At 47.8% G+C, this 27,275-nt stretch overlaps 2 protein-coding genes and 1 long non-coding RNA gene across 16 annotated transcripts in view; 1 reads left to right on the top strand and 2 right to left on the bottom strand.

Annotated features, from left to right (window-relative positions):
• The window catches only part of YEATS2 (YEATS domain containing 2), a 48,994-nt gene extending 46,928 nt beyond the window's left edge, over positions 1–2,066 (bottom strand). For 2 of the 7 annotated variants that reach the window (XM_075417561.1, XM_075417560.1), the window contains exon 1: positions 1,528–1,759. In XM_075417561.1, coding sequence (XP_075273676.1) covers positions 1,528–1,627 — 100 coding nt within the window. In that variant the 5' untranslated portion in view covers positions 1,628–1,759. Of the gene's footprint in view, positions 1–1,527; positions 1,766–2,032 lie in introns of those variants that run through there. The other 5 variants (XM_075417566.1, XM_075417565.1, XM_075417559.1 and 2 more) reach the window with 4 other exon arrangements.
• Positions 2,067–2,545: 479 nt separating this feature from the next.
• On the top strand, positions 2,546–4,565 carry LOC142361080 (uncharacterized). 2 transcript variants are annotated; one of them, XR_012763610.1, is made up of 3 exons: positions 2,546–2,693; positions 3,288–3,398; positions 3,991–4,565. It is a non-coding gene; the product is annotated as an uncharacterized LOC142361080 (long non-coding RNA). The 2 variants fall into 2 exon arrangements; XR_012763611.1 differs by having other exon boundaries at positions 4,273–4,565.
• KLHL24 (kelch like family member 24) overlaps positions 4,539–27,275 on the bottom strand; it is a 29,593-nt gene continuing 6,856 nt past the window's right edge. For 4 of the 7 annotated variants that reach the window (XM_075417571.1, XM_075417573.1, XM_075417570.1 and 1 more), the window contains exons 2-7: positions 20,651–21,638; positions 15,131–15,315; positions 13,851–13,969; positions 12,556–12,744; positions 11,943–12,131; positions 4,539–10,748 (exon numbers count right to left, since the gene is read on the bottom strand). In XM_075417571.1, coding sequence (XP_075273686.1) covers positions 10,548–10,748; positions 11,943–12,131; positions 12,556–12,744; positions 13,851–13,969; positions 15,131–15,315; positions 20,651–21,570 — 1,803 coding nt within the window. In that variant the 5' untranslated portion in view covers positions 21,571–21,638 and the 3' untranslated portion in view covers positions 4,539–10,547. Of the gene's footprint in view, positions 10,749–11,942; positions 12,132–12,555; positions 12,745–13,850; positions 13,970–15,130; positions 15,316–20,650; positions 21,639–22,487; positions 23,478–25,735; positions 26,253–26,697; positions 26,809–27,275 lie in introns of those variants that run through there. The other 3 variants (XM_075417568.1, XM_075417572.1, XM_075417574.1) reach the window with 3 other exon arrangements.

The following is a 27,275-nucleotide window of genomic DNA, read 5'->3' on the forward strand; positions in this document are numbered from 1 at the left end:
TTAAAACAGAGTTATGGCTGAATCTGTACGAGTAATGCAAAAATATAAAAACGGAGGGATGTCATTTTTCTCAAACCATGAGCATCACGCTTGGGAAAGTCACATGTAAGACTGCACTTAAAACAAACCTCAACAGATTCAGGTAGGAGACGTACAGTTCAGACAGGGACAACTGCACGTCTTCCCAAGACTGAGGCCATGCGACACCAGCATCACGACAATTAAAGCACTTCAGGATTTGTGGTTATATTACAGAGGCTTTTAAGAATACTTTATTTTCATATTTTCCCCAGTTAGTGTCAACCACAGTCCCTAATTAAGACCGTGCTCATGAAATTTGTATACTTAAGGAATTCTTCTGAAAATTGGAGATCTTCCACGAGAGGAAGAAAGAAGCCAGCTCGGAGGAGTCGTCTGAACAGAAAGCTCATTTGGCAAGGAGAGATTTCCAAGGTCCTGCGACTTTGCATGCTAATTACTAAGACCTTCTGAAGCGGATTAAAAACCTGTCCGCAGTCCCCGGGACGCTCCACCCCAGAGGGCGGTGACTCCTGGCTGGCAGGGCAGGCAGCTGGGAGCAGTGAGGCTCTCCTGCCCGGGCCAGGTCCAGCACCGCTCCGCTGTCGGAGCCCCTGACCGACCAGGCAGGCAGGACCTGCCCAGCCGCACGCCGAGCCCAGCATTCGGCCTCCTCGGACCTGTCCAGCTGCGTGCTGGCCTCCAAAACATCACCCACGAAGCCATCATCCGTCCCTCTCCAACCAGCACCTCCAGCAGCCTGCTCTGCTCCTGGATCTTCTTCAGAACCCACGGCCAGCTCCACTTTTCTCACCTCCCCGCTTGTCAGCTCCTCTCACCACCATCCTCTCGCTAGCTGCCCTACGCCAAAAACCACCGGCCTACTCCCTGTCCCAGGGGCACGACGCTCCGCTCTCCTTTGCCCAGAGACACCGGCAACCTGTCCCCGGCACCCCGCCAACGGGCTGGCTCCCAGAGTGAGCACGGCCAAGCGTGCCAAACGCAAACCTACTCACCCAGCTGCTCCCTCCACCACGCTTCCCTACACACCTTTCCTTCTGCTGAGGCGCTGCTCCTCCTCCTCTGCACCTTCCAAACCAGGTTCCTTCTCCCTGACTTACCCCTTCTGCGCTGCTCCACATCACCTGCCCGCTCCTGCGAGCGGCCATCGCCGCCTTCCCAGAGCCAGCCGACCCGCCGCAGGGTCACGGCCTGCCGCCCCCCTCCCCGTGCTGTCCCGCGACCCGGACCCCCCCAAAACCCAAACCTCTAGAAGCAGACTCCAACTACGCAACGGGTCGGTGCGCGGCTCAAAGACGCGTGGGCAAACCCTCCGTCGAGCAGGCGGGAACGCCTCAGCGCGACGCCATCGCGTCTCCGCTTGGCGACACGGAGGTACCACCAGCTCCTCGGCCCAGTGTCCGCCCTGCGACCCCCCGGCCCTCTCCGGTCAGCACGGCGCTCCCGGTTCCCCTCAGAGCGGCTCCCGTCGCAGCAGCGAGCTCCTACCCGACTGCTCGGCCGCCCGGCAGCGCTTGCTGGGGTGCGCGACGGCGATCTCCTCGTAGTCGGGGTCCTTCTCGGCGATCACCCTCTTCACCCCGGACATCTTCTCCCCGCTGCTCCGCCGAGAGGGAAGGGAAACAGCGTTAACGCCGCCCGCGGCTACCCCCAGCCCCGGGGCAGGCCTCGGGACAGGCGCTGTCGCGACAGGCCGGCCGACGGCGGCACAGCTCTGCTCGCCGGGGTGAGGCCTGCGCCGCGGCCTGGCCTCCCCTCAGCGCGGCCACGCGCCCTCACAGGGCAGCGGCGGCCTCGAGCGAGCGCGAGCCGCGGCCCCGCCGAGGCGGGAGGCCCCGGGCGGTGCCCGCGCGGCCGGGCCCACGTGCGCGCCCGGCGCCGCTCCCTCCCCTCCCCTCCCCTCCCCTCCCCTCCCCTCCCCCCCGCACCGCGCACACAAAGCCGCCGCCGCGCCGCGCGCTCCTCCCCCGCCGCCGCCCCCGCCTCCGCTCACCCGCGCGCCGCCCGCACCGGCCGCCCCCGCCCGCCGCCCCGGGGCGCTCAGCGCCGGACCCCGCCGCCCCGTCCCGCCGCCGCCATCCGCGCAGGGCCGCGCGCCCGCCCGCCTGCCCGTCAGCCGCCGGGGCGGGGCCCGCGCAGGCGGACGGCGGCGAGGGGGCGGGGCGGGGGGCGGGGCCGCACCTGCTGCCGCGCGCGGGGGACGGGCGCTGAGGCGGGAGCGCGCGGCAGCGGCGGGCCGGGCCCCTGAGGGGAGGCGAGGAGAGGAGGGGGCGGGGCGGCCCCTCAAGGGCCGGGGCCGGGCCGGGGTCCCCGCTGCGGTGAAGGGGGGAAGGAGGGAGCGGGGCAGCCCCTCAGGGGATGTCGGCAGGGCCGGGGTCCCCGCTGCGGTGAGGGGGGGAAGGAGGGAGCGGGGCGGCCCCTCAGGGGATGGCGGCAGGGCCGGGGTCCCCGCTGCGGTGAGGGGGGGAAGGAGGGAGCGGGGCAGCCCTTCAGGGGACGGGGCCGGGCCGGGGTCCCCGCTGCAGTGGGGACCCCACCGCGCTTCTCCCCAGCGCCGGGCGCGGAGGTGGCGGGCGGTTGGCGGGCGGTGGTTTACCCTCGACACCAGAAGAACACCGGGCTTGGCGACACCGGGGTTGGCGACGCTGGGACAGGTATATTCACGCATTGGCCTAATCCCGATTTACTTTCTGAAACAACCTTATTTTAAAAAGTAATGAAATTTGAGTAAGTTATTTTAATACATAAGATACTCAGTGAAAGGATGGTGATTAGCCAAAAACCCCCAACCCCAGGGAATGCGGCCCGGCCAGACTGAGAAGCGAGCACCGTGTCCCCTCACGATGGGGACACCGGCCCCAGCCTGCCCTTTAGCGTTGTGCTCACCAGGGCCACCGAAGGCAGTTTTTGCACTGATCTCACAAAAGATAGGCTTCAAAAAAAATCTTACACCATGGTTGTTACTCACCGTATTAAAACAGAGCTAAAATTGTCCAAATTAGCATAGTTACTGCCACAGTTTGTTTGGTTTTGGCCAGACTGTAATACCTGTGCTGGGTGTGGCTAATGGCAATTAGTGCTTTGGTCTGTGGCAGTCCCACAGGTTCGTGCAGTGAGCTGCTAACTGGCATAAATTAATGTCCTGCTCACGCATGTATTTGCAAACTGATTTACGAGGGCACTAATTGGCAAGCGTATGCTGAATGGTCAAGGCTTAGCCCTTAAACTGCTCTTTTTTCTGATTTCAGGACGACTGCTACAATGGCTTTCTGACTTCTTACCAAGCCACAAACACAAACTATGGCAAATCAACTGAGATGACTCTTATACTCGAATTTGTATCATGCTCATCAGGAAAAGTACGTATATAATGCAGTTCACTTCTTCCCTTTTTCCTGCTTAATGGAAAGAGGAAGAGGCTGTTGTTAAAATATTGCTGCCAGTTGACTATTTTTAAGACTTAAAATATCTTAAGATGGGCTTCTAGACTTCTGAGTGTCCATTGAAGGAAGTTGTCTTAAAATGTGGAATGTCTGGCAGTATTTCTACACGGAGCTGCTCTTTCCTTATGCTCATTTCTCTGAGTCAGAGAGACACAGAGTGTGTTGAGTATCAGGGCCTCAGCGCCTTGGGCTTTATTTTTGTATATGCAGAGCACCCCACGTCCAAATACCTCACACGCAGAATGGACTTGTGATACAGATCAGATCTCAGAGACTACAGGGCAAAGCAACAGAAGCGGTATTTGATTGCCACAATGTTTAAATGTTTTTTGGGAAGAAGGCAAGACTAGGATTAAGTGAAGGGCAAGTTCTGAGTCTGAGATCCACAGTGCATCTTGTGAGGAAGAGGAAGCCAGGAGTACAGCTAGTATTCCACTAGAAAATACATGGAGGATGGATATAATCCATAAAAAATGAGCTATTAAACCAGATACTTTCTTCCTATCAGTTTGACTGCAGCACTACCACCCCATCACCGTCTGAGCCCTCCCCCTGCCACCTGCAAGTGGCACCTCAGGATGGCCAAGCAGCTACGTTCAGGAGAATAAACCTTCTGTATCATTCTTTCCAACCTGCATTGCTGCCAGTCACCTTCCGAGCACTGTGTTACCTTTTCATGATTTCCCATGCTGGTTTTGCCTTCCAAGGCCGCTCACATCCTTTTCCCATCATAATACCCAGGACTGACCAGTATTCTACATCCCACCCCCCTGGTTTATTATTTTCTCAGTTTTCTTGAATTTCACACTTCTGCACAGCCTCCAGCTTGCCTTTATTGATGTCAAAAGCAAGTCCCATGGCAAGGGCAGAAGGATGAGCAGGGAAGGCACCTAGACTGGGAGACAGAGGAACAGCTCGATGGATGGACGCAGAGACAGCGCAGGGGCTGAATCCAACCCGTTAAATGGCCCAGAACAAAACAGGAAGGAGTTTCCTCCTCGCACTACCAAGCCCCACCCTGGAACTTCTCATGACCTTCAATAAAACACAGTGAGCTATTCAAAAGGCAAATGTTTATTAGGTACACTGAACTTTAAAAAACTTGTAAAGAATTATGCAAGAAATATATTTAAATATAACAGGTGTTATTGCAATTGCGCTACATTACAAAATCACTTTCCTACTGTCAGCACAATCTGAAGACCTTAATGTTCTATGCGAGATAACGTTACATTGACTCTGGCATACAGTACGTGGTCTGCACATTTTTTGTTCAGACGTCTGTTGTGCTGCACCAGGTTGTTCTTGAAGACAAGGTCAGCTCTTCACGGACCTATGCCTTTTATGTTTCAGTAAATAAAGGAACTGGCAAGGAATAACATGAACTGCTGTTTTCCTTAGCAAGAAAGGAAAATCAAAACATGGTTTCAGGTGACGATAAAATGTCGTATGAGTAACAGTTCAGGAGGTAAACTCTCTGTGGCCAGGTAGCCCCTGTTAATCCGACTCAGCATTGCTACAGGTGCACCAAAAGGAGAATGACTCCTAGGTCCAGCACTTACACAGACGAAATTAGTAACAGTACATTACATTCAAGTCTCTTGATTTGCTTATTGCCATGCTGCACCATGTTATTGCTTCATATTACATATATTGAACAAGAGGTTTCTGACTGCCAAGTCAGAGCGTTCAGAAATACCGCAGAGGCTACTGACTAAAACGAGAAACTGCACAGGATAAGGACAGGAAGTCAAAGACTAAACTCAAATCCTTTGTCAGCGAGGAGTGCTGGAAACAAAAAATAGGAAAACCCAAATACCGCTTTCCCTAGATGAAACCTGCCATAGCACTGTAATAAAGGAAGCTAGGCATATTCTGAATAAGAGGTTTAACTAGTTTAGTTAATGAATGGCAAGATCTATTTCTCTTAGAAGCAGATCAACAGTCTGGAGAGTAAGACCAATCCTAATAAAGATAACAAACTGGGAGAAGTAATCCAAGCTCTTTTTCACTATAGATAAAAATATAGATGAATTTAAGGCACATGTATTTTAAAAATTAACACACATTATTTTCTTTGGAGCTAATAATACAAAGTTAGCCGTAACTGCATTATCAACATGCTGTACACAGGAGCTTTTATGTGCATTACTTACATCAGCATTATCAGAAAACAATCACAAAATTATTCACACGCACACACGTGCATGCATAAACGTGAGCATGGACAGGAGCACTACAGTAGAAAAAAAGAAATGTTCCTGTAGAGGTCTTAGGCAGTAAAGTTCTCAGGGATACACACTTTGAGTAACTCGAACGCGTGTGTAACATTAGTTGTGCAGGACAGCCGACGCAAGGCCAGCGTGCAGAGAGCAGGCGATTCACACATCTGGTGTGGGGGCAGTCGGAGGCCGCTCACCGGTCTGTGGCAACGCTCACAGCACTCGCACAGTCATGATAACCTGACAGCCAGCTGGATTTTTATTAAAGCCACCTGAAATAATTCAACACTGAGGAAACTTGTGTGCTAGACATATTAAAAAAAAAAAAAATAATCACTGCTTGGCCCCCAACCAGACAGCAAATTTCTGCTTAAAAATCTCATCTTACCTGGTGGACTCCTTTTCTGAGTATATATTGCTCAGATTTTTTAACCAGGCACAACAAACCATTTAATTTGTACTTTCTTGTGTGCACAAGACTACATTCAGCTGCAAACATCCATTTTGCCTCACAGTGATCAAGCTGTTTGAGTTTCTTAATGCTCTTGAAGCAGCTTTTGCCACCTTCAGTGGTAGAAAAAACCCACATACACTCGCCCAGCTGGGCAACTGGGAAAAAACAAGCCTTTGGGCTTTCTTGGGCATTGCCACTCAAAGACAGCATCTTTATCACTCCAACAGAGTTCAGCGAGTTAACAAACGTGAAATATTTTTACCACCTGAGTTTCAGCATCTGGAGCAGCAGTCCTACGAGCATCCAGAATGTTTTTGTTTCAGCAAGCCCAGCCAAACACACAACCCCAAATTCACTGTGTTTCCTCCTGCCATCTCTCACCCCACCCCACCAGTTTCTCTGGATCTGGACCGAGTTCACAGCTCTGCCTACCCACCGAGAGCGCCAGCGCCAAAGCATCACCGTGCCTTGGGCAGGAGGGAAACCTGAAGTCACAGGGACTTGTAGCTCAAATAAAACCAAAGCAGGATAAACGGAGTCATAATCTAAGATAATGTGGTGAACTCAACCATTCTGAGGAAGAAGCTGGAGCAGTCAGCAGTGTCCCTGCTCTCAAGCACGAGTGAACAAAGCTTCCTCGGTGAACCTCTGCCAAGGTGAGCACTTCCTCTTCCTACACCATCAGCCCCCCTCAGAACTGTGCAGTGTTAAAAATCCCATTTAAAAGCTTGAGTAAATTATCCTAAGGGTCCATATCAACACAGTCTGCATGAAAGATATCTGCGCTTCAGAGAATAGAAACAAAAGCAATCTTTGACGAGAACTATGGAAAACTAACAGTACAACTCTGGACCCTTGGTGCTAGAGTGGAAAGCACAGTGCCTAATCCTCGAAATGCACACCAGGCACGTAGACAGAATGAATCCTCTGACGGTACAAACAAGAGATTCCACACACTGTGCCTACTTCAGCATTACCAAGGAGCGAGCCTACAGGTAATGCTAAAAGACTACCAAGCAATGCCACATGCTTGATGGCTGTAAAGCGAGGCAATGCCTGGTGCAGCGAAAAGCGGAAGGCTACAGGCTGCACTGTAAGGCAGTACTGAAGTTACGGATTCAGAGCCTTCCTGAAGCCAGCCTGCAAGGGAGCATCAACTTTCCTTTCAATGAACATCATATTGCTAAGAACAGAAGGATGTAACTGATGAAGGGGACATCAAAATGGAGAAGGAAAACATTTACTCTCATTTCTTTTTAAGAGTGAAATACTTTAAAGGTAATTATCTGTTTAGTGGAGTGAAATATTAGACAACTCTTAGAATTTATTTTTAATCTTTGGAGATACTTGAGCACCCTTCCCATGTATGGTTAGTCTCCAGTTACATCTTTGTACCTCTACTTTGGAGCTGCCACACCTATCACCATTTATGATGGAAAGCTTTTGATTATACTAGACGACCTTAATAATTTTCTCTCCTAGTTGAGACAAAAAAAACACCCCAACTTGCTGCTCAAGCCCATAAACTGCAAGCAGCTAGATATGCTTAATAGTGAGAGTTTAAATCTTTGAATCCATCCATACCTAAGTGAAATGCATCGGAGAACAGGTGGCTCAGGAATGCAACTGCCAAATTAATGCATCCTTCTAGAAAAATGGTACATTTGCATTAAACCAAAGTTGAATTCTTCTTTTCTAAAACATCTAAAAATACTTCTTCTAACAGAGCAGGCCGTAAGTGCAAATTATTTACAGATGCAACAAGCAAAAAAAAAAAAGGAGAAATCCACTGCTTGTTTTAAGGAAATCATTGCATGAATACCTGCCATTTTAGCAATGTTCCACACATGTAATAGCTCAGCATTGAATACAGGTTCTCAAGAACTGTAAGCAGGTGTTTTCTTCTACATCTACATTTCTGCATTTACTGGTTCGTTAAACACTGTCATTTTCAAAATAATAGGTAACAGTAAATAAATTTTTCAGAAAAGACAACTAAACTATAAAAGGAGTCTTCAAAACCACAGAGAGCAGTATCTTGTTATTTACAGAGTAGTGCAGTATTATAAACACAGATTAAAAGATACCTATACATAAATGACATTGTTCTACACCTACAGAATAAAGCTTGTTTAAAAACAGTTTAGCATGACAATCAATATTACAAGTCTTAATACAAACAAGAAGGAAATCAAAGGGAAGGCAAGTATTTTTCAAATTGCATCTCTAATGAAGTGCTCCTATCATTTTTTACATTTTCATTCACAATGATGGCACAAGTTATGTACAGTGTTAGTACACAGTATCAGCGACTGGGCAACTGCCACTGCTATCAATGGACCTTATTCACAGGTACTGAAATTACCTTCTCAGAGCAACACTTGGTGAGCAGATACAGAAGAAACTTAGAAAAGGATTAATTTATGCGGTTCACTTGTCTTACATTACCGAGGGACTCTGTTTAGGGCAACATGAATGTACATGCTTGGGGACTGACTTCCCAACTGCACTGTTGATATGCAGAGATTTGTATTTTATCAGCGTTCTTAGCATATACAAAGCAGTGTTTGGTACTTAGCCAGAAACTGAAATTTGTGTCCTTTCCTGAGGTTGCAAGTTAATGCATCACAAAGTGCAGCTCCCAGTGCTCTTTAAGAGTCACAACCACATGCTACTGAAAACGATGACTCCCAGTTTGGCATCGCTTCACGGAGGGTCAGAATTTCCATCTCGTGAAGAAGTACTCTGGGAAAACAGATGAAGACAGTCCAGTGGAACAGACGACGTTCCAGAGATGGTGCTTGTTTTCACCCTCCTGAGCAAACATGGAGACCAGAACCCTGAGGCCAGGGCTGTCTCTGCAGGGGCCTTACGGGTTTTTTCTGCCCTGGCACTGACCAGCTTCCCTGCTGGCTGCTGTCCTCAGAATTCCTTGGAAAGGCAGTTCCTGAGGTTTTTGGCGATTAACAGGAAATTGGTACACAGACAATCCTATTCATTTGCCAACTCTCGAGTCCTATTTCATTTTTTATGAACTTGTGTCTCAACTATATAACTACTGGAAGTACAGAGACCTAGTACAGCTATCTAGGAAGGACTTAAAAAACTTTACCAAAAAAAAGGTCAAAATATAGGTGCTTCCTAGGCTTCAGAATTATCCAAAACACGTTATGTCAGAGTTACCTCACATAGCTACGTGGACAGGTCCACAGATATTTTTCTGGTGACAGGAGGGACCCTTCCAGAACTTCTTCATCTGTGGCCAAGCAGCTTATACAGTAATTTAACTGTGCTAGAGTAAGTGATTGTCTGAAGAAAGGCCAAGAAATTCTTGGTGGGTACTCTGCCATCTCTGTAGACGAGGTACCCGAAAGACCAATTTATAAGCTGTAGGGCACAACCCAAGTCCCTACCTCTGCCATCAGGTAATTTATAACGGGATTCAGGAAAGCGGAAGAATCCAGACTTCATCCTCCTTCATTCCTTGAATAGTTTAGAGATACGTCACACTGAGCAAAGAGCGAACCCAGTAACTTTCAGACTTCAGCCATACTATGCAAAAAATTAAGAACTGGGCTTCAAAATTGGCTCCACAGATGCACGCCGACACCCCACCGGTCACTGGTTTTCCATGTCACACAGCCTCACACTTCTGACAAACAGTCAGCAACACTACGAGTAAGGCCCACAGTGTGAAGGTACTGCAACACACTGCAGTGACGGCTGTGTGGCTCACTGAACAACCAGCTTCTCCTTCCGAGAACAGCATTCCTCAAAGATTCTCATATTTTCCCTACGTAGCTTGTTTTGTTTGGGTTTTTTGTTTTGTTTTGTTTTGTTTTTTTCTCAAATTCTAAACCATGCATGATCTGATGTAAAATCTGCTTGGTTAAGCCAAGTAATCTGCTTGTAAGAACGCTGTGCATATGGATTATAATTATATAACCTTTTTTTAATTGTAATTATCCTGGATGATTCTTTGGCATTTACTTGCCTATGTATTTTTCCAATTAGCAGAACCTGGAGCAGATAGCACTTCTTAGGACACATGCACAAATGCTTGGGAAGGCACCTCCCCCACAAAGCTTTCAAGATTCTAATGACAGACCACACACAGGGCGAACTTTCTGAGCACTAGTACAACAGACTATTACTGCTCTCGTATCAGAGCCCGTAGCAGATATAACTGAACTCTGGTTACTGGATAGATTTGTAGACTTGTTTCGTAAGTTCAATCAACCCTTTTTCTAAAGGCACAGAATATAATTTTCATAGGACACTTAGGTAGGGAAAGGGCATTTTCCCACTTCAAGAATCTTTAAAAAGCCAGCCTTGCAGCAGACCACTGGATTCATTCATGCCATCTTCTTCTTTTCTCAAGAAAAAAAGTTACAGTTTAAAGCCTTTTTCATTATATCTATGAATCGTCACACAGCCGTGGTATGATACTGGCCTGGGCATGGCTGCTACTCCTGTGATAATGCCCGTTGCAGGGTCATAACAAAGAACAGTGTCTGTAGCTTCACCATTTTCTCTTCTTCCACCAAGGATATAGATTTTTCCGTTGCACACAGACATGCCACAGTTCTCCTGTTTCAAAATACACAAAGGATTAGGCAATTATTTAAAAAGACACGACTTCAATTCCTGCATGTCTACACCAGGGCAGACGGACAGCACTGTGACTACCGTCTGTAAACAGACTGGCCGATCCTGCTCCCTCCTGAAAGGGCCAAGGCAGAAAGCACAACAACGGGGAAAAGCAGCAGCACAATCCCACAGAAAAGACTATTTCAGGTCTAAGCCTTCACCACACGTAGCTCAGACAAGGAACACGACAGAATGTAGCTCAACACTCTACTTACCTTTCAAACATCTCAGATAAGCGAAGGAGAGAACAAAGGTGTTTCAAAAGAGGGACCACAGTAGGTCCTATTAATGCAAAAAATGGGAAAAGGAGAAGCACCTTAGAGGAGTAACAAATAACGAAGAGGGATGTGAACAGGGGAGAGGAAAGAAGCCCTGACTAAGAAAAGTGCGCATAAGACAACGCTAGGTCTTACTTCAAAGAGAGCTAGGATTTTATTTCTTCCTTAAAAGCAGGCATGGAGAAAATAAGTCAAATAGAGAACACAGATCAAAACAGAGGAATAAAGGAAAGGCCAGGAAAAAGAAGAGCAAATTTCTGTTAATGGTAGATATCACAGATTATGTGATTGATGTTTTAAAAACATAGGGAAAACTGATACACACACACTTTACTACGGAGGGGACACATTTTTAAATGCTGTTCAGCGTTCCATACGTGGAAGTGATCCAGCTCTTGCTGCTTAAGTCAGATACTTTGCGCTACACGCTGTTTGTTGGGTTTTTTTTTTTCTTTCTTTTTCCACACTGTAAAAACAGCCTTCAGTATTTTTTGTTACATTGAAAGGTTTTAATCAATTATCAGAAAATTACTAGCTTCAGTCTAAATTCGAACATGCAGCAGAACTTGACAGAGATCAATATCTACACAATTAAAACATCATCTGTTACGCTGTTCTCCAACAGCAACTGCTCTCAAACGAAAACGCTGGGCTGGCTAACAGTGACACCGGCTGAAGAGCTACTGGTTTAGAAACTTCCACTGCTCTGAGGTTTGGAATTATAATGATGCAAAGCAAGAATGGAATCAGAGATGCAGTTTTAACAGGGTTAAACAAGCGTATACTCGTTTCACACCAAGATACTTGCGTAAAAAAATACCTTTCGGATGTCTACAGGCCTGTTAGTGTTAATTACCTGTCTGCTGAACGTGTTCTGTATGTGCATCCAGTAGTCCTCAACCGGATCATAGCAGTATATCGCTTTGGTAAGCCCACCGGCAACATAGATCAGATTGTTTAGAGACACAGCCGTAATACATCTTTTTGCGATAGGGATAGTTGCACGGAGCAACCACGAGTTAGTATCAGGATCGTAAGACTGAACCTGAAAACAAATACATGCTTTTCAGATTAAAAGCCTAATGGAAATAATAACCTGGCACACCCAGGCAGGTGATACAAGGAGAGCCAAAGAAGCAGTACCTGGCGGGCACTACCTCACCGAGAACACGAAGTCAGTATAAACACAGGTCCATGTGTCAATAATGTCTGTATATGCACTACAGTCAACGTTGTTTTCCTAACACTTGGGTTTAAGAATTCATGGAAGTTGTGAAGCCAATGACAGCATCCATGAGAAAGACCATAGTAACAGTGTATTACTGAGATTATGTCTTTTACTCTGTATTTTTTGTGTTACAGTAACTCCATACTTCATTCAGTTAAAACAGATCTCTGCGTGACCTGTTTTGAAACCAGCAATACTGTCTGCCACAGAGAGAAGGTGCAATCAGACACAATTAGCTGACCTTGTCAGAGCACGTGTTGTCGTCAGGACCGCCCCCGATCACAAAGAGTTTGCCGACACAGCTGGCGACTGCTGGGGAGCTCACAGCTTCTTTAAGGGGAGCCACCTCTGTCCATCGATTGGAAAACGAATCGTAACACTCTACACTGCTGAGACGGTTTTGCCCGTCGTATCCTCCAACAACATACACCTATGCAAAGTGGTGAAAACTATCATCATCGCATTTTTAGAGTAGTTATTACATTTAAATATGAAATTAAATTAAAGCTGCAAGAATCCTAATTGGCTAGGTTTGTGAAGGGATACTTTCCTCAAATTTTTAATTTATACATAGGAGAAGAATAACATGGTCTAAAAATAAATAGGCAAGGACTTTCTGGAGAGTTCAATTCAGTCACGTGTGGAATGACACTGCAAACAGACATCCAAAGCACAGTATTATTAATACTGAGATAGAAACTTCCCACTTGAGTGGCATTTGTTCAAAAAGGCACCTCTCCGTGTTTCTCTGTTCACAGATTACATTCAGCAAGTCCCTCTGAATTTACCTTTGCTTTTCTGCGTTTTATTTTCCTACTGGCTTACAAAAATGTTTCTTCCTCTCAGTCTGTAAACTTTTCTTTCCTGTCACATCTCTCGTATTTAAGAAGCAGAGCTCGTTATTATTTGTGTCTACCTTCTTCCCTCTGTTTGCTCTAGCTGCAAGTCTCATCTCCAAGAACTTTCCTGCTCCAAGGGACACCACATGCAGAGCTTCCCTAACTTTCATTAATGGCATCCTCACAGGCAGCTGATCCCAAATCCTGTTTTTACGTTACAGCATATTTTCCCTCAAAATACAGCAAACCTTCCCATTTCCCCACAGCATGTATTTGGTTAATTTCAACATAAAACATTAAATAAAAGAAGCACAGAGCTGACATTCAGAGCAGTACCAGTTTCTGTTAATAACTACACAAACTGCTAACCCTTTGACAGCACTTTTGAAGCTCAAGCAAATCCAGCTGCTTTTCTGCCTCCCAAAAAATGGCTTCAATGACAAAAAGAACACCCACACGCAAAAAACCCCCCCAGACTGAGGGGTAACGTGATTTTCATGTCCACCGATAGCATCTGACTGATGAAGAGCCCAATTGTTTAAAATATTCTTTTATTTGAAAATATGTGTTTTTAAAATTATTTGATAGGAAATATGAAGTAATACTAAATATGTAGATACATTTTTCCCCACTGTTTTCTTATATACAGAAAACATCCCCATTATTAAAAAAAAAATTATCAGTATACTTCTCTTACTTTACCCAGAAGAACAGCCATCTTATGACGCCATCTGCCTTTATTTAAGGAGGCAACTCGGATCCAAATGTTAAGTTGAGAGTTATAAATCCAAACATCCCGGCTATTGATTCTTCCACCTTTAAAAACAAAAATACGCCCATTTGAATAAACTAATTATCGAATGAGAAATGTTAGCTATTAACATACCCCTCTACAGTGGGCAATGAAAGCTTTATATCTTTATTTCACCTAAAAAGGTTACGTCTATACTTTTACATTAGACTGAAAAAGTCCATTTCGGACGACTTCAAACATGAAAACATACAGTAAATTATTTTACTTACTGTGCCTTTCCCAGTAACACGCTGAGATCGTATCAGATCACTGCTTCAGACTGGAATGCATTTTAATGGCTTTTGCCTATGCTCTTCAGATTCCCCTTAGTGTCACTCTGGGGAGGACACTCAACCTTAACCGTTTCCGTGCCTCACGGCACATCCCTAACACCAGCTGTTGCCCTGTTTGGTCCGTGCATACATCTTTGTTTTACACTTTGTTCAACTGACACAGGTACTGCAAATCTGAGGAGAGAGTTTCTTTGGTTAAACTAACACATGATGCATGGTGTCTGAGCCACCAGCCACACCCTACAATTTACCCTTGCTAAGAGATTGAATGAGAGGTGTTTAAAAACCGATAGCTATCACGCATTTCACTGTAAAAGGCTGGTACAAACGGATCCCCAGCTCAGGTACTAAAAGGATTTTGTTTCCATTTTCCATTCCCACGATGGGGAGAAGCTTCACCTGTTTTTCTTTCGGGCTCTAGGCAGCCGTAGGACAGAAGCGACTCACCAGCAACGCACCGGCGCGCTGGGCTCCTAGGCAACTGGCGTTTTTAACCAGCACACGCAGCAGAGAAAATGCTGCTGGGAAAAGACTCCTTGGGGATTTTTGCTTGTCATCTTTCCAACTGTTGCTGCAAACAGGCTGCTACTCTATTTTAAAGCTGCGTACTTAACGAGCATAAGCTAGTCTAAATACAACTGTTATCCTGGAACCAGCTGGAGAGAACTGCTGATTAATAGCCAACAAAAATCCCAGAAAGCACTTCTGTCTGCAGTAAGATTGCTTTGGGGCTGGGTTTACCATTTACATCAGAAAATGATGTTCAGCTGAGCTTCTGGAAGCTCACAGTACAAAGATCTATCACACTACTTTTTTTAAAAAAAACAAACAAAAAAACGCAAACCCAACCCAAATCAACAAAGAAGTCTTAAGTTTTTTAGGATTATCCACCTGAAACAAGAATATCATTCCGTAGAGCACACACTGCATACTCAGACTTGGTGAACTCTGGAAGCTTAGCCAGTGACTTCCACTCTCCTGTTACAGGATCGTAGCACTCGGTGTACGGCAAATTAAACCCTCCAACTCGTTCGCAGCCTCCAACAACAACTATCACCTCAGAATAGCCAGTTGATCTGAAAAAGTGAACACAGAAAAAACTAAAGACGTAAAAGATATTTATTAGTACACAGAGGCCAAACAGCATTGTTTTCAGAACTGTCTGAAAATCGGAAAATTTACTATTTAGCATGAACTTCTACAGCAAAGAGAAAAGCAAAAAAAAGAAGGCAGAGTCATTTGGCAAGCAGAGGTTTTCACTGTTTCCACCCATCCCAGGGCGCAGCAGGTTACCACAGACAGGTGTCCTGTGGAAGCGGTGGAGCTGCACTGCACAGCGTTCTACGTAAAAATCAAATAATTAAAAAATACAGAAAGCCCCCTGACTCTTCCTTTGACTGTCTACGTAGACATATCAGAAAGAGTTCAAGCGAGGCCTGAGACAATAAGATAAGCAATGTTTCACAATGAAACCAGTCCCCACCCCCCCCGAATTTTACAAAATTCATAGTCCTTTCCACTGCTTAAATATTAAAAAAGTTTAAAATATTTTCAGTTATTTCCTGAAAAAAAAAAAAGCTGAAGGCATACAGTCACCAAAATAAGGGGGGGGGGAGAAGACCTTAGAGCCAATGCAGTTAAAAAGGTGAAAAACAAGAGTAGTGAAATAAAAATTGAAGCCTAGAATAAAAACTAAAACATGGTATGAAAAAATTAAGCATTAGACAGTCTGCAATGTATGCAAATAGGCCTTTAAATTTTATTCCACACTCTCATTCTCCTTCTACTAACCCGATGCTTCTCCATTCTACGCATTCTGCATTCACAGCAGTAACAAACCTTGTTACACGTTAATCCACTTTTGAATGTAAGGAATCAACCAACCATCTCTGACGTGCCAATCAAACTATGACCACCTTTTATTCCTCCTCTCAAATTTATAATTTCTTGTCAGCATTTGTCAAAATCCTTTCTTTTCAGGGCTTTTTTAAACTGTAAAGGTTTTTGCACTGACACAGTTATTTCAAAGACTGCTGTCTACTAATTAAGTAAAACTGAACACAAGATTGATTTTATTTTTGGTAAGCCCTTCTGCTGTGTTGTGTTTAACTTTGATCCCGATGTGAGCAGGCGCCTCATCCATGCCAGTGCTGTGTGCTGCAGTCCTCCCCCTAAAAAAATATGACTTTTGACTGCAGTTGAGATAAAAGTTGCATGATCTGTCCTCAAATTTCCTAACCTGTGAACTTATGCACATATTAACTTATAAATCCTGATGACGTATTCCCCGTTCTGAAACATAAGGAATAAAATTAGTTAACTCTGTCTCCTTGTCACCACACACCATAATTTGAATATACCACGTGTGTTTCTACTCAGAATATTTTAACTAGGCAAAGGCAATGCTAAATGCTAATGTACTGTAAGACTATAAAACAACATACTTAAGGCACCTGAACTAGCCAGAAGAAACACCCTCTTCAGCTGCTCAGATTTGAAGTCATGCTCGTTCCTGCTTTCTATGTATTCACTGTTATTTTGTTTTGCTTTTTTGAGGAACAACTCTGAAAAGAATCTCTCAAAGGATAAGAGAGGGGAAGTTCCTGTGCCAGAATTTCCTTAAAAGCAAGATACTCCTCTCACAATTTGCCTCAGCAGCAAACCCCAATACATCAGCTAACTGTATGTACCAAAGAGGTTTGGCTGTTGATTACCTTCTAGGTTAGAATCAGGGCCTCCACTTACTGAAAAGCTTACTGTAATCTTCAACTGGAGAGAGCTCTTTATGACTTGCTATGATGGAGTCGTGCTCTTTAAAGAAAATACTAATTTAGCACAGTATTTCAAATCCACAGAAACCCAAAAATTTTCTGACCATTTGAGTACCTATATAACCATATCCTTTCTTCAGTTAAGAAACATCTTCTCCATTACATTTTCTCGAAGGGGTCGTGCACTGTGTATGTTTTCAGGTTAGCTCCAAAAGACTTTTTGCAGATGACGGAGAACACAGCAGTTTAAAAAAAAAAAAGTGGGAATACACAGCAAAACCGTACAGGCAAGGGCTAATTCCAGCAAAGAACTAAGGATATATTTGAATGGAGACTAGAAAAAGCTGTGATCTCAATTAGTTGTAGAGAAAGTCCTCCCTGTTGTCCTAGGGAGAAACTGTGTGAGCAAAATAACAGAGGTGAGATAAAACAGGCCCTTGAGAGACTCCAGCAGACACCCTCCCGTCAGGAAGAGCTGCACAAAACAGAAAAGGGGGGAGCGGAAGGCGACCGACAGGGTCATACGATCCCGTGCCTTCCCCAGAGCAGGTTCCCGAGCGGGCCTGCAGCTACAGGCAGACCTCTAGAGCAGGCGAGAATGCCAACCAGCACAGCATCAGCTGGAGAGGAGAACTTTCAGTAGTTCAAACAGATTACAGTCAAAACCCTTCTAAATTTGGCAGACAAATTACAGGAATTCTGGTAAATCACCACTTCATTTTTCCCCGTTGATTCACTTCTGGGTAGTAAATGGGATAACAGACAGAAACGTATAGTGAAATTATAGCTGGGCTTGTTCAGCCTGAAGAAGAGAAGGCTGCGAGGCCCTAATATATACTCACAAATATCTGCAGGGTGGGGGTCAGGAGGACGGGGCCAGACTCTGTTCAGTGGTGCCCAGCGACAGGACAAGGGGCAATGGGCACAAACTGAAGCAGAGGAAGCTCCAGCTGAACCCGAGGAAGAACTTCTTCCCTCTGAGGGTGACGGAGCCCTGGCCCAGGCTGCCCAGGGAGGTTGTGGAGTCTCCTTCTCTGGAGATATTCCAGCCCCGCCTGGACACGGTGCTGTGCAGCCTGCTCTGGGTGACCCTGCTTGGGCAGGGGGTTGGGCTGGGTGACCCACAGAGGTCCCTGCCAACCCCAAACATTCTGTGATTCTGTGAAATACAACCTCATCTCCTCAAGGGAAAAATAAGGGACTATATTAAAGTTTTCTAAAGGCAACCAGAAAGGATGTGTTAAAACGTATGAATGTAATAACTTAGTTCTAACTAAAAAGAGAACACTCATATATTGTTATCAGACAGCTTAACGGAAACTGGGATCGAAAAATTCACAGGTACGTGAAAATCTGAAGACAAGTCAAAGCATACAGCAGGAAGAGCCTGCTTTGGTTTGCGTACGGAAACGCATTATTGCTCACTGCTTGCTCTTGGCTTGGAGACCTGCTGTGCAACGCCAGGAGCAGCGGGCAAGAGAGGCTTGGAGGGAGCAGGAGAGACACCCTCCAGATGTCGCTACCCCGCTCCCAGCAGTAACTGAGAAAAAGAACTTCTGCATGTGCCAACCCTGCCTAGTGGCAAAAGAGCAAGCCAGCAACCGCCAGGATTTAAACTTTTATTTACTTCAGGTAACGCTTCACTGGCCTCAAGGAGAAGATCAACTGCGAATCGCAGTCCCCACTGTTCTTTTAAAAACACGGGTAGAACCCGCTTCATCCATAGGTGCGTACATACCCGTACAAGGAATCACTATTAATTTCCAGAAGTTTCAGTAAAAACACTGGCGTGGGAATTTCTGACCCTGCAGCCTGTCTCCTTTTAGAAACAGTTTATTTTAAAAAGAAATTGGAGGAAGGCAAGAAAGCAGGAAGAGAGAGCTCTTCAGCGTCCTCTCCTTGCCAACCCCCCTAGAAATGCCCACAAAAGGTGTGGTGAAAACAAGGGGACACCCCCCCCCCCCAGTAACCGTTTTAAAACACGATCTCTTTTTGCTATAGGCAACAGAAACAGATGACAAAGAACCATGCCATGAATGTAATATAGAAAAGGGGAAAAAATCCCTGCTGGGAGGCCAGCCAGTTTTTCTCTTCGTAAATTACTTCTCTCGTCCCTGCCTACTGGAATTCGCAGTGCAGTTTACCAAGCTCAGCAGTAAAACCAACAAATCCCCCCAAACCCACGCCCTCCACCCCGCTTCAGAAATCACCTGCGTCAAGCAAGGGACTTCATTTCCAGACCGGAACGCTAGACTGAGGCCATTCAGATTCTCAAGGGCACACACACCGTGCACTCTGGCAAACCTGTTCTGTCTGAGTGTATTTGCTTTCTTTATCAAATTAAGTAATAAACGTACACCAGACACCACAAGATACAGCCCCCCTCCAACCGCTCACGAAACAAGGAGGTCTTTGGTCTGAATTCCACGGTCCCTCCCTCCGGCCCAGGCTCGGGGTACGCAATGCCTCAGAAACGATCGACAGTTCCCAACGACCCGCCACGGCAGCGTACAGCTTCGAAAACCCGGCAGCGGGGCGGCGAGGACTTCAAGGACAATTCCTTCTCTCACGACAGGGCTGAAGACTGGAAACCTGCTACTGGGGCAAATGCCTGCCCAGTATTTCGCCCCCCCATAAGCAAGCCTTCAACACATGCCAAAAAAAAAAAAATAAAGGTTCCTGGCACAGTTGCTGTAGAGCAACTGCATATGACTAAGAGTAGATAAAGAGGAGTGACTCCTAACACAATCTTTTGTCCAGACCAGATCATTGCATCACCTTAATATACCACCTCATTTTCCAGCTACAGCGTAAATCAGCTGGAGTTAACGCTAAGCTATCATGTCAACTATCATGTGGAGGTAAGGCTTTGACTGGGGAAATATTTTTCAGGAATAAAAACCATAACCACCATTGCTCATAAATGCCACTAATGGTCTCTTCCTCATTTCTTCTTGCAGTTTGAGCCACCTATTTGTGTAACACATTATTAAGCAGCAGCAATTCTGAATTATTACAATGTCATAGAATAAGCACGAAATACTTCAGGAACTGTTTCATAATTCTTTAAAAATGCAAGATTTAGTCTCTTTGCAGTTACAAACCTGTTGTTCTGCCGTCTACCGTCTATTATGAATCCTTCTACTACTCCATCTGTAAACTATTTGTAGCAAGTGAATGCTCTGAATATATATCCCCATCCTTTATAGTGTGCTGTACACTCGCACGACTTTGTTAGAAAGAAGGTTGGGAAGTTGAATGGTTCACTTGCTATAGCACAGTACATTCTTTTCAAGATGCTGCTACTGTATCAAGTAACTGAAGATCTCACCTAGCAAACATTAACCTTTATAAAATATTTTACTTGTGAGGTAGGATAACTTCACTTACCTGGAGTCGTTTATTTCACAGCAATAAAGTGATCTGGGCAAAAAGACTCACTGATGTACCTTTTCAGGACCTGTGTGAACGTTGCGTGTTGTGGGGAAGTACAGAAGTGTAACTGTAGCGGCTCCAGAGTGCAAAATAAAATAATCTGCAAGAGGTATTTTCTGGGCGTGTGTATATCGAACATCTGTAGATCAAGCTATGTCCTTCTCCTACAGAAATAAGGGGGGGGAGAGAAAAAAAGTTTCCTCACCTGCGCGGCCTAGTTCTGGGAGACATCATCTCATTTCCGAGGATGTGGTATCGCCTGGCTTCGTGCAGCAGCTGGTAGCACTCTGGGGAATTCTGAATCAGCTGGTCCACTTCCACCGTCTGAACAAAGTAGTTGGGGTGTAACAAGGGGAGCCTGACGTGCGTCAGAAGTTCGTGTAACACTGGTCTTCGCAGCTCAACTGCCCGGTACACCCAGCGCATGACGGCCTCAAACACCATCTCTTCCTTACTGATCACCAGTTCGTCACTGCAAATGTAATCAATAAGCTCGTCCTTCCCCAGTTCCAGGAATTCCTCATGCTGGGACACGTCCTCAAACGTCTGCAGCGCAAAATTCCTGCACTTGGTGAACAGCGTCTTGAGCGAGTGCGTATCTGCAAAGCGCTGGATTCCCAGGCAATTGCAGGGATCCAGCTGTTCTTCCAGGAACTTGGCGCAGGCGTCCCGCAGAACGCTGATCTGAAAGAGACTCGACGTTTCAAAGAGGTACTGCACGTTCTCTGTAGTGATTTTCACCTTGCCAGTGTATACGTACTGTAAAAAGCAATCCATAGCTTCAGCGAAAATGCCGTTGATCTCCACTAGCATCTCTCTGCTTTCTCTGTGGTCGTTGCAAAACATGGCTCTGAAGTAGCTGCTGCAGGCTGAGAGCACGGCGCGATGGCAGGGGAACTCCCTCCCTTCCACGCAGATGATAACATCCGTGAACAACCGGCTGTCCCGAAACTCATTGAAGATCTGGAGAATGCTTTCGGCGTGGGATGATCCCGAGGAGAAGTCGAAAAACTCGGGGCCTGACAACGATTTTGGGTCCATTTCAAAAACTTTCCGCTTGGTTGCAGGGGAATCTCGTATCCCGCTATCCTCTCTATTCAGTCTGCGTCCCAGGATTAGTACCATTGTTACATCAGTTGGCTATAGAGTCATTGAGAAAAGTTTGCAGAGTTTCTCCTTCGCAGCGCTACGGTCTGAAAAATTAACACACTTCAGTATACAGTCCAGTATATTCTCAATTTCATCACGAGAATTACACAAGGTACTTGTTTCGTTACTCAAAGAGCTGGTACAATTTTTGACCTTTTCTAGAGGGGACACAGGCCAAACCACTGTGCACCTCGTGCAGGGCAATGCAGCATCACCTGAAAGTGAACCCACAGCAAGGTGTCACGGACGGCAAGTTCCCAATGCCCCAGCGCCACCGGCACTGCTTTAGCGTTCAAGATAAAAAACACCCGAGTTCCTGGCTCCAGCGAATCGCCCGACTGACAGAAGCCAGAGATTGGCTGGATAAAGACCCAGAGCTTGGGCTTTTCTCATTTTTCCGTGCAATCCTCATTTCAGCTGGAGCCTCCAAGGACTACTATCACAGCACTAGTCCAAAAGTGGAAAGCAAGACTGACATTTTCAAAGTAAAAATTCAGTTGGGAAATCACTCCATTTGCATTATAAAGTCTATCCTAATGAAGTCTTATAATACTAGTTTTTAGTAACATTCAGTTATCCCAAGGAATAACCTTGACCGTAAGTTTTTACCTGTTCATTCCTAGCATCTAAAAATTAGCTCACCGATAATCTAAGATTCAATTAAAAATCAGTGTAAACTGCTAGCACCCAAGACAGAAGGAAGAAAGAATTACCTTTGCTTGTGTAAAACTACTGAAAACAACAACCAAGGGCGACTTACTGAGGACAAGGAGATTTTCTGTTTCCCAAAGTACTACTAGCAAATAATTATCAGCACAACTTTTGCTCAAACGCTTTTCAGTTTCAAACACGTAGCGTGCAACGTTCCCCCTGGCACGCAAACACGCACTCACGTTCTCAGAGCGCTGAAGTTGCAAAAATCAGGTACTCGGATGTTAGCATATACCAATATCAAAGTGTGCAGGCGAAGAAAAGGCAGCCGACGGCGCGTCTGAGAGGCGACGCGCTCAACCAGCCGAGCAGCAGCGGGGCTTTCTGCCACTCCTGAGCTTCCAAGCGCAGCGGGTGAACGTCCCCCGGAACACACCGAGGCGGCAGGAGGCCGGGCAAACCGCCCTCCGCGGCCCGGCACGGGGATCGCTCCCACCGCATGCCACGTTTGCTTGCAGGTCTAGAAGGACACGCGCTGAATTATCCCGAATTGTGTGGAAATGTTTTTCGTGCCTCCCAGAGGTTATATGCAGTTTCCCTCATTCCGCACTCGCAGAGTCAGGAAACATCAGCTCCTCGCAGCAATTCCATTTCCTGACGTGCTAGCACCTTCAGAGCTGCAATTACCCGATCCAAGTCTGGCCACATCATCGCTTAATATAGAACACAATGAACACGCTTCGCTTTTTTTAAACAGGCTTTTCACACAGCACCTTTAAAAGGCACCATCTTAACAAAGAGCAAGCAGAGAACGCCTGCTGTACATTTGCTCACTGAGAAAAGAGGTTTTAAAACTATCATTTTCCACCCAAAATTTTTTACACGTATTTACAAGGCAGATTCTTGGCACGGCTCAGTTACCCTACAAAAATATTTAATTTTAATTCGCATTAAAATAGGACCAGTTGTCACTTTGATGCCTGGAAAACGCTGTTGCCACGAGCCTATCTAATAAACGATTGCTTCAGAGCTATTTTAACGAGGCACCAACGGACAGCCTGATCTGCAGCTGATCTTCTGTCCAATGCGTTTCACAACCATTCTACCCTGTGATGACGCAGGCCGGGTAAAAAACAAACCCAACAACAACCACCGCCACCACTCACCAGCTCTGTCGCTAACACCCTAACCCTTACACTGAACTCTATCTGCAGTGAATTCCATGCTACTCGGCATGAGAAAGTGGGCAGAAATGAAGCATCAGCAGTAGAAAAGGGAAATGTAACAACGGAAATACAAATCTAAACTCTAAAGACTTGCTTCTAGTGTCACAGATTTAAAGCAGAATAATTTCACTAAAGCTAATGGAGCTTTCCCAGAACAAAGTCAGCCTGAGATCAGAAACAAGACACCGGCATATTGCGTGAAAGGGCAAAACCCTGCAACTAAGTACAAAAAGCTTTAAGATTAAATCCTTCTCGTTACCGGAGCTGTTAAGACTTAAGAATACACTATATTATGCAATCACTAACAAAGGGAAATAAGGGCTTTGGGTTAAGACTGCTCACTGAAGGAAGCAACGTCTTCTCTCTCACTGGAACACCACAAAAGTAGCAGTCGGCGAATGTTCTTTTTCTTAATGTTGCGATGGTTTACAGAAATGGGAGAATAAAAAAAAATAAATCCACGGAGCACAAACTAAACAAGGGGATAAATATTGCAAAATCACAAATAAAAGAATGGAAAGGAAAAAGAATTACACTCCATTGCAGAAAGTACTGGTTTTGAATATACTATACTTCAATTTATACCCAGTTAATTACTTCTGTAGGTTTGGTTAAGTGAGATAAATGCCTAAGACCACCAGTAACACGACCCCACGTTCAGCTCTACCAGACACACCCATGGCCTTCTGGCAAGCCTTGCTCTGGCAGTCTTAAAATGCCACCGCTTCCAGCTGCCGGCCCCCTGTTTCAGCCCAAGGCTGGAAAGGCAGAGCACAATCCGTGCCCGAAGCCGAGCTGCCGGGTGCGCGAAGGAGGGAAACGCACGAGGATGCACCTGTCTGCGCCTTCCCTGTGTGTAAAGGTACTCACAGGTGCCTACAGGCTCTGCACCAACCAGAGAACTCAACGGTGAGATGTCTTCAGGAAGTTTAAATGCAGCAAAAGAAATTATTTTTTTCCCCAAATATAACTATGGGAACTTATTGTAGTGAAAAAAAATATAAAATGTATTGGCTTGCGTGCCTGAGCAAGGGCCAACACGGACAGACCTTCAGCAGCCAGGGAGTCCACCCATTCAAAACACTGCAAAGGAACAACAAACCGTGCTCCCCAACAGCAGGCTTTAAAAACGCTTCACAAATCCCGGCACGGCTCCGACGTGGATGTTACCTGCACACGCGCACCTCTGCATCAAGCTGGGCTCACCAGCACATCAGGTCCCTCCGTTTCCTTCATCTGAACTGCCTGTGGGCTTGTCTACACAAGGTGCTCCTCAGGAACAATCTCACCAGGAGCCCAGCTCAGCGGCCGGTAAATGACGTCTGCAGAACGTTTGCCCGGCCACTTTCTATCCATAAATCCTCCTATGCAAATTGCTTTGCTGTTGCACCGAACTCCTCCTTCCCCACTCCAGCAGCCTCACGTATTTTAGGTATTTTACCCCTCTCCCTTCGCCAGCAGCTCTGCCAACCTCCAGCCACCTTCTGGTAGGGCTGTTTTTCTGCATTACCGAACTTCTCTGGTCTGTCAGCAGAGCTGGCAGAAGACAGCGGGGGGAACTGATATTCAAGACCCGTCTGGACGGGGTCCTGTGCGGCCTGCTGTAGGTGACCCTGCTTCGGCAGGGGGGTTGGACTAGATGACCCACAGAGGTCCCTTCCAACCCCTACTATTCTGTGATTCTGTGGGTGGCACCGAGCCACCCATCAGGCGTGCCCAGCTCTGCTCACCCCAGGGCGCAGCTCCCAGCACACCCGACGCTGAGCCGGGCTCCCGCTGCGGACAGCGGAGGTGGCTTCCACGCTGCGCCCGTGCCCTCCGCCACGTCCCGTCGTGTCACGTCTCGCGTGGCGTGGCCAGAGCGGCGACCGCCTGCAAAGGGAGCAAAGCAGGCGGTGGAAACCGGCAGCTGCCCCGGGCCAGGGCAGGAGCCACCGACAGCGGCCGGAGCCTGCGGAGCAGCCACGTCTGCTCACACCTCGCACGGCATCAGCCACAACACCCCGAGCTAACGTCACCAGAACGGGCAACGCAAGCGGTGCGCTCCTCGCGAAGCCCGGGGACCGTCACCCGGGCTGGGCCGGCTCTCGTGGTGCTGTCTGTGATCTCAGCTAACAGGATCCGCAGACGGGCTGCGACTGGGACGTCCGCCGACCGCGGCAGCCTGAGGAGAGCTGCCGGCGGGCTCTGCCGCAGCGCCGGGCAGACCGCAGCACGCCAGCTGCTTGCTGCTACAGGAAGGGGGGAAAAGCAAAGCGCATCACCTTTCCCTCCACCAAAACACAAATTCTTCCTTCTTCTTTCTTGGAGACATAAAAAAGACCAAAAAGTTGTTGGTTTTAAAGGAGTTTAAAAAAATCCGTTTTTACAATAGGAATTGGGGATTTGAACAACTTAAAGATGAAGTCTTTAAGAACACCGAAGAACTTGTAAACAAGAATTCAAAGGGAACAAGGTGATTCGCACAGGAACGAGTTATTGCACTGCTGAAGTTTTTTACTCTGATTAAAAAAAAAAAATACTCCGAATGCCAAAATTCAGCAGCAATCAAGCTAATGACACTCAAAAAAAGCAGCACTAAGTGCCCTCAGAAATCACCCAGCCAAAACAGGAACTGACGGGGCCGTGAGACTCGCGATTAAGCGCAGCCAAACAAAAACACGCGGCCGAAAGGCACCGCGCGGAAGCCCTGAGGTAACCTTTTCTTTTCTGGCAAGCGCAAAGGTCCCCGAGAGGTCACAGACCACCGGAGAGGGGGAAAAGCCACCGGGTGCCGCCATTCGCGGCGGGAAGGGTCTGTGGAGCCGCCTCCGGCCCCCGGGCCGCCCGCCCGCCGGCCGGGCCGCGGCAGCACAAAATGGCTCCCGGCCCGGGGGGGGCAGCCGAGGGTCCCCGGCCCTGCGCGCATGCGCGCCCTCCAGCTCACCTTCACCCCGAGCCGCCCCGGCGACAGCGCCCTGCCCAATCCGCGGGCGGCCCCCGCGCCGCGGCCCCGCCTCCCCGCCTCCCCCGCCCAATCCGCCGCCGCCCGGGGGGCGCCGAGGAGACCCCGCGTTACGAAACCTCCGCGACGGGGGGGGGGGGGAGCACGGCCGGCACCCCCAGCCCTGCCAACCCCGCCGGCGGGCCCCGGGAACCGGCGCTGCCCACGGCCCTGCCCCGCCGCGGCGCCTAACGGTCCCGGCCACGCACCCCGCTCCCCTCCCCGCCCGAGCCCCGCACTCACAACCGGGATCCGGGAGCGGCGCGGTGCGGTGCGGCGCGCTCGGGCCTCTCCGCCGCCGCCGGTAGCGCTGCCAGCGCCGCTCAAAACAAAGGGGCCGGCGGGGCATGTGACCCGCGAGCCGCCGCACGTGATGTCACGGCGGCCCCGCGCGGCCCTGGGAGCTGTAGTCCCGCCCACCCCCCCGCGAGCCGCCGGACGCCCCGCACCGCTGGGCCGGCACCGGCGCCGGCGCGGGTAGAAGCGGTGTCAGCGCCGCGCCGGGACCCCGGGCCCACCGCCTACCCCCGCCGCCCGGCGCCGCACAGCCCGGCAGCGACGGAGCGCGCCTGCCAGCACGGAAATGTGTTCCCGCTCTGCCCCTCGGCGCCGGCCGGCGGGTCCGTGAGGCAGAGCGGCCAGGAGAGGGGCAGGGACCGCGGGCTGCGATGCAGCTCATCACCGGGCCCCAGCCGGGGCCTCGCGCAACAGAATCCCAGAACCCCGGCACGGCAGGGGTTGGCAGGGCCCTCTGTGGGTCACCCAGCCCAACCCCCTGCCCAAGCAGGGTCACCCAGAGCAGGCTGCACAGCACCGCGTCC

Source organism: Opisthocomus hoazin, chromosome 4 (genome assembly GCF_030867145.1).
Source record: "Opisthocomus hoazin isolate bOpiHoa1 chromosome 4, bOpiHoa1.hap1, whole genome shotgun sequence".
In the NCBI taxonomy this organism is placed as follows: domain Eukaryota; kingdom Metazoa; phylum Chordata; class Aves; order Opisthocomiformes; family Opisthocomidae; genus Opisthocomus; species Opisthocomus hoazin.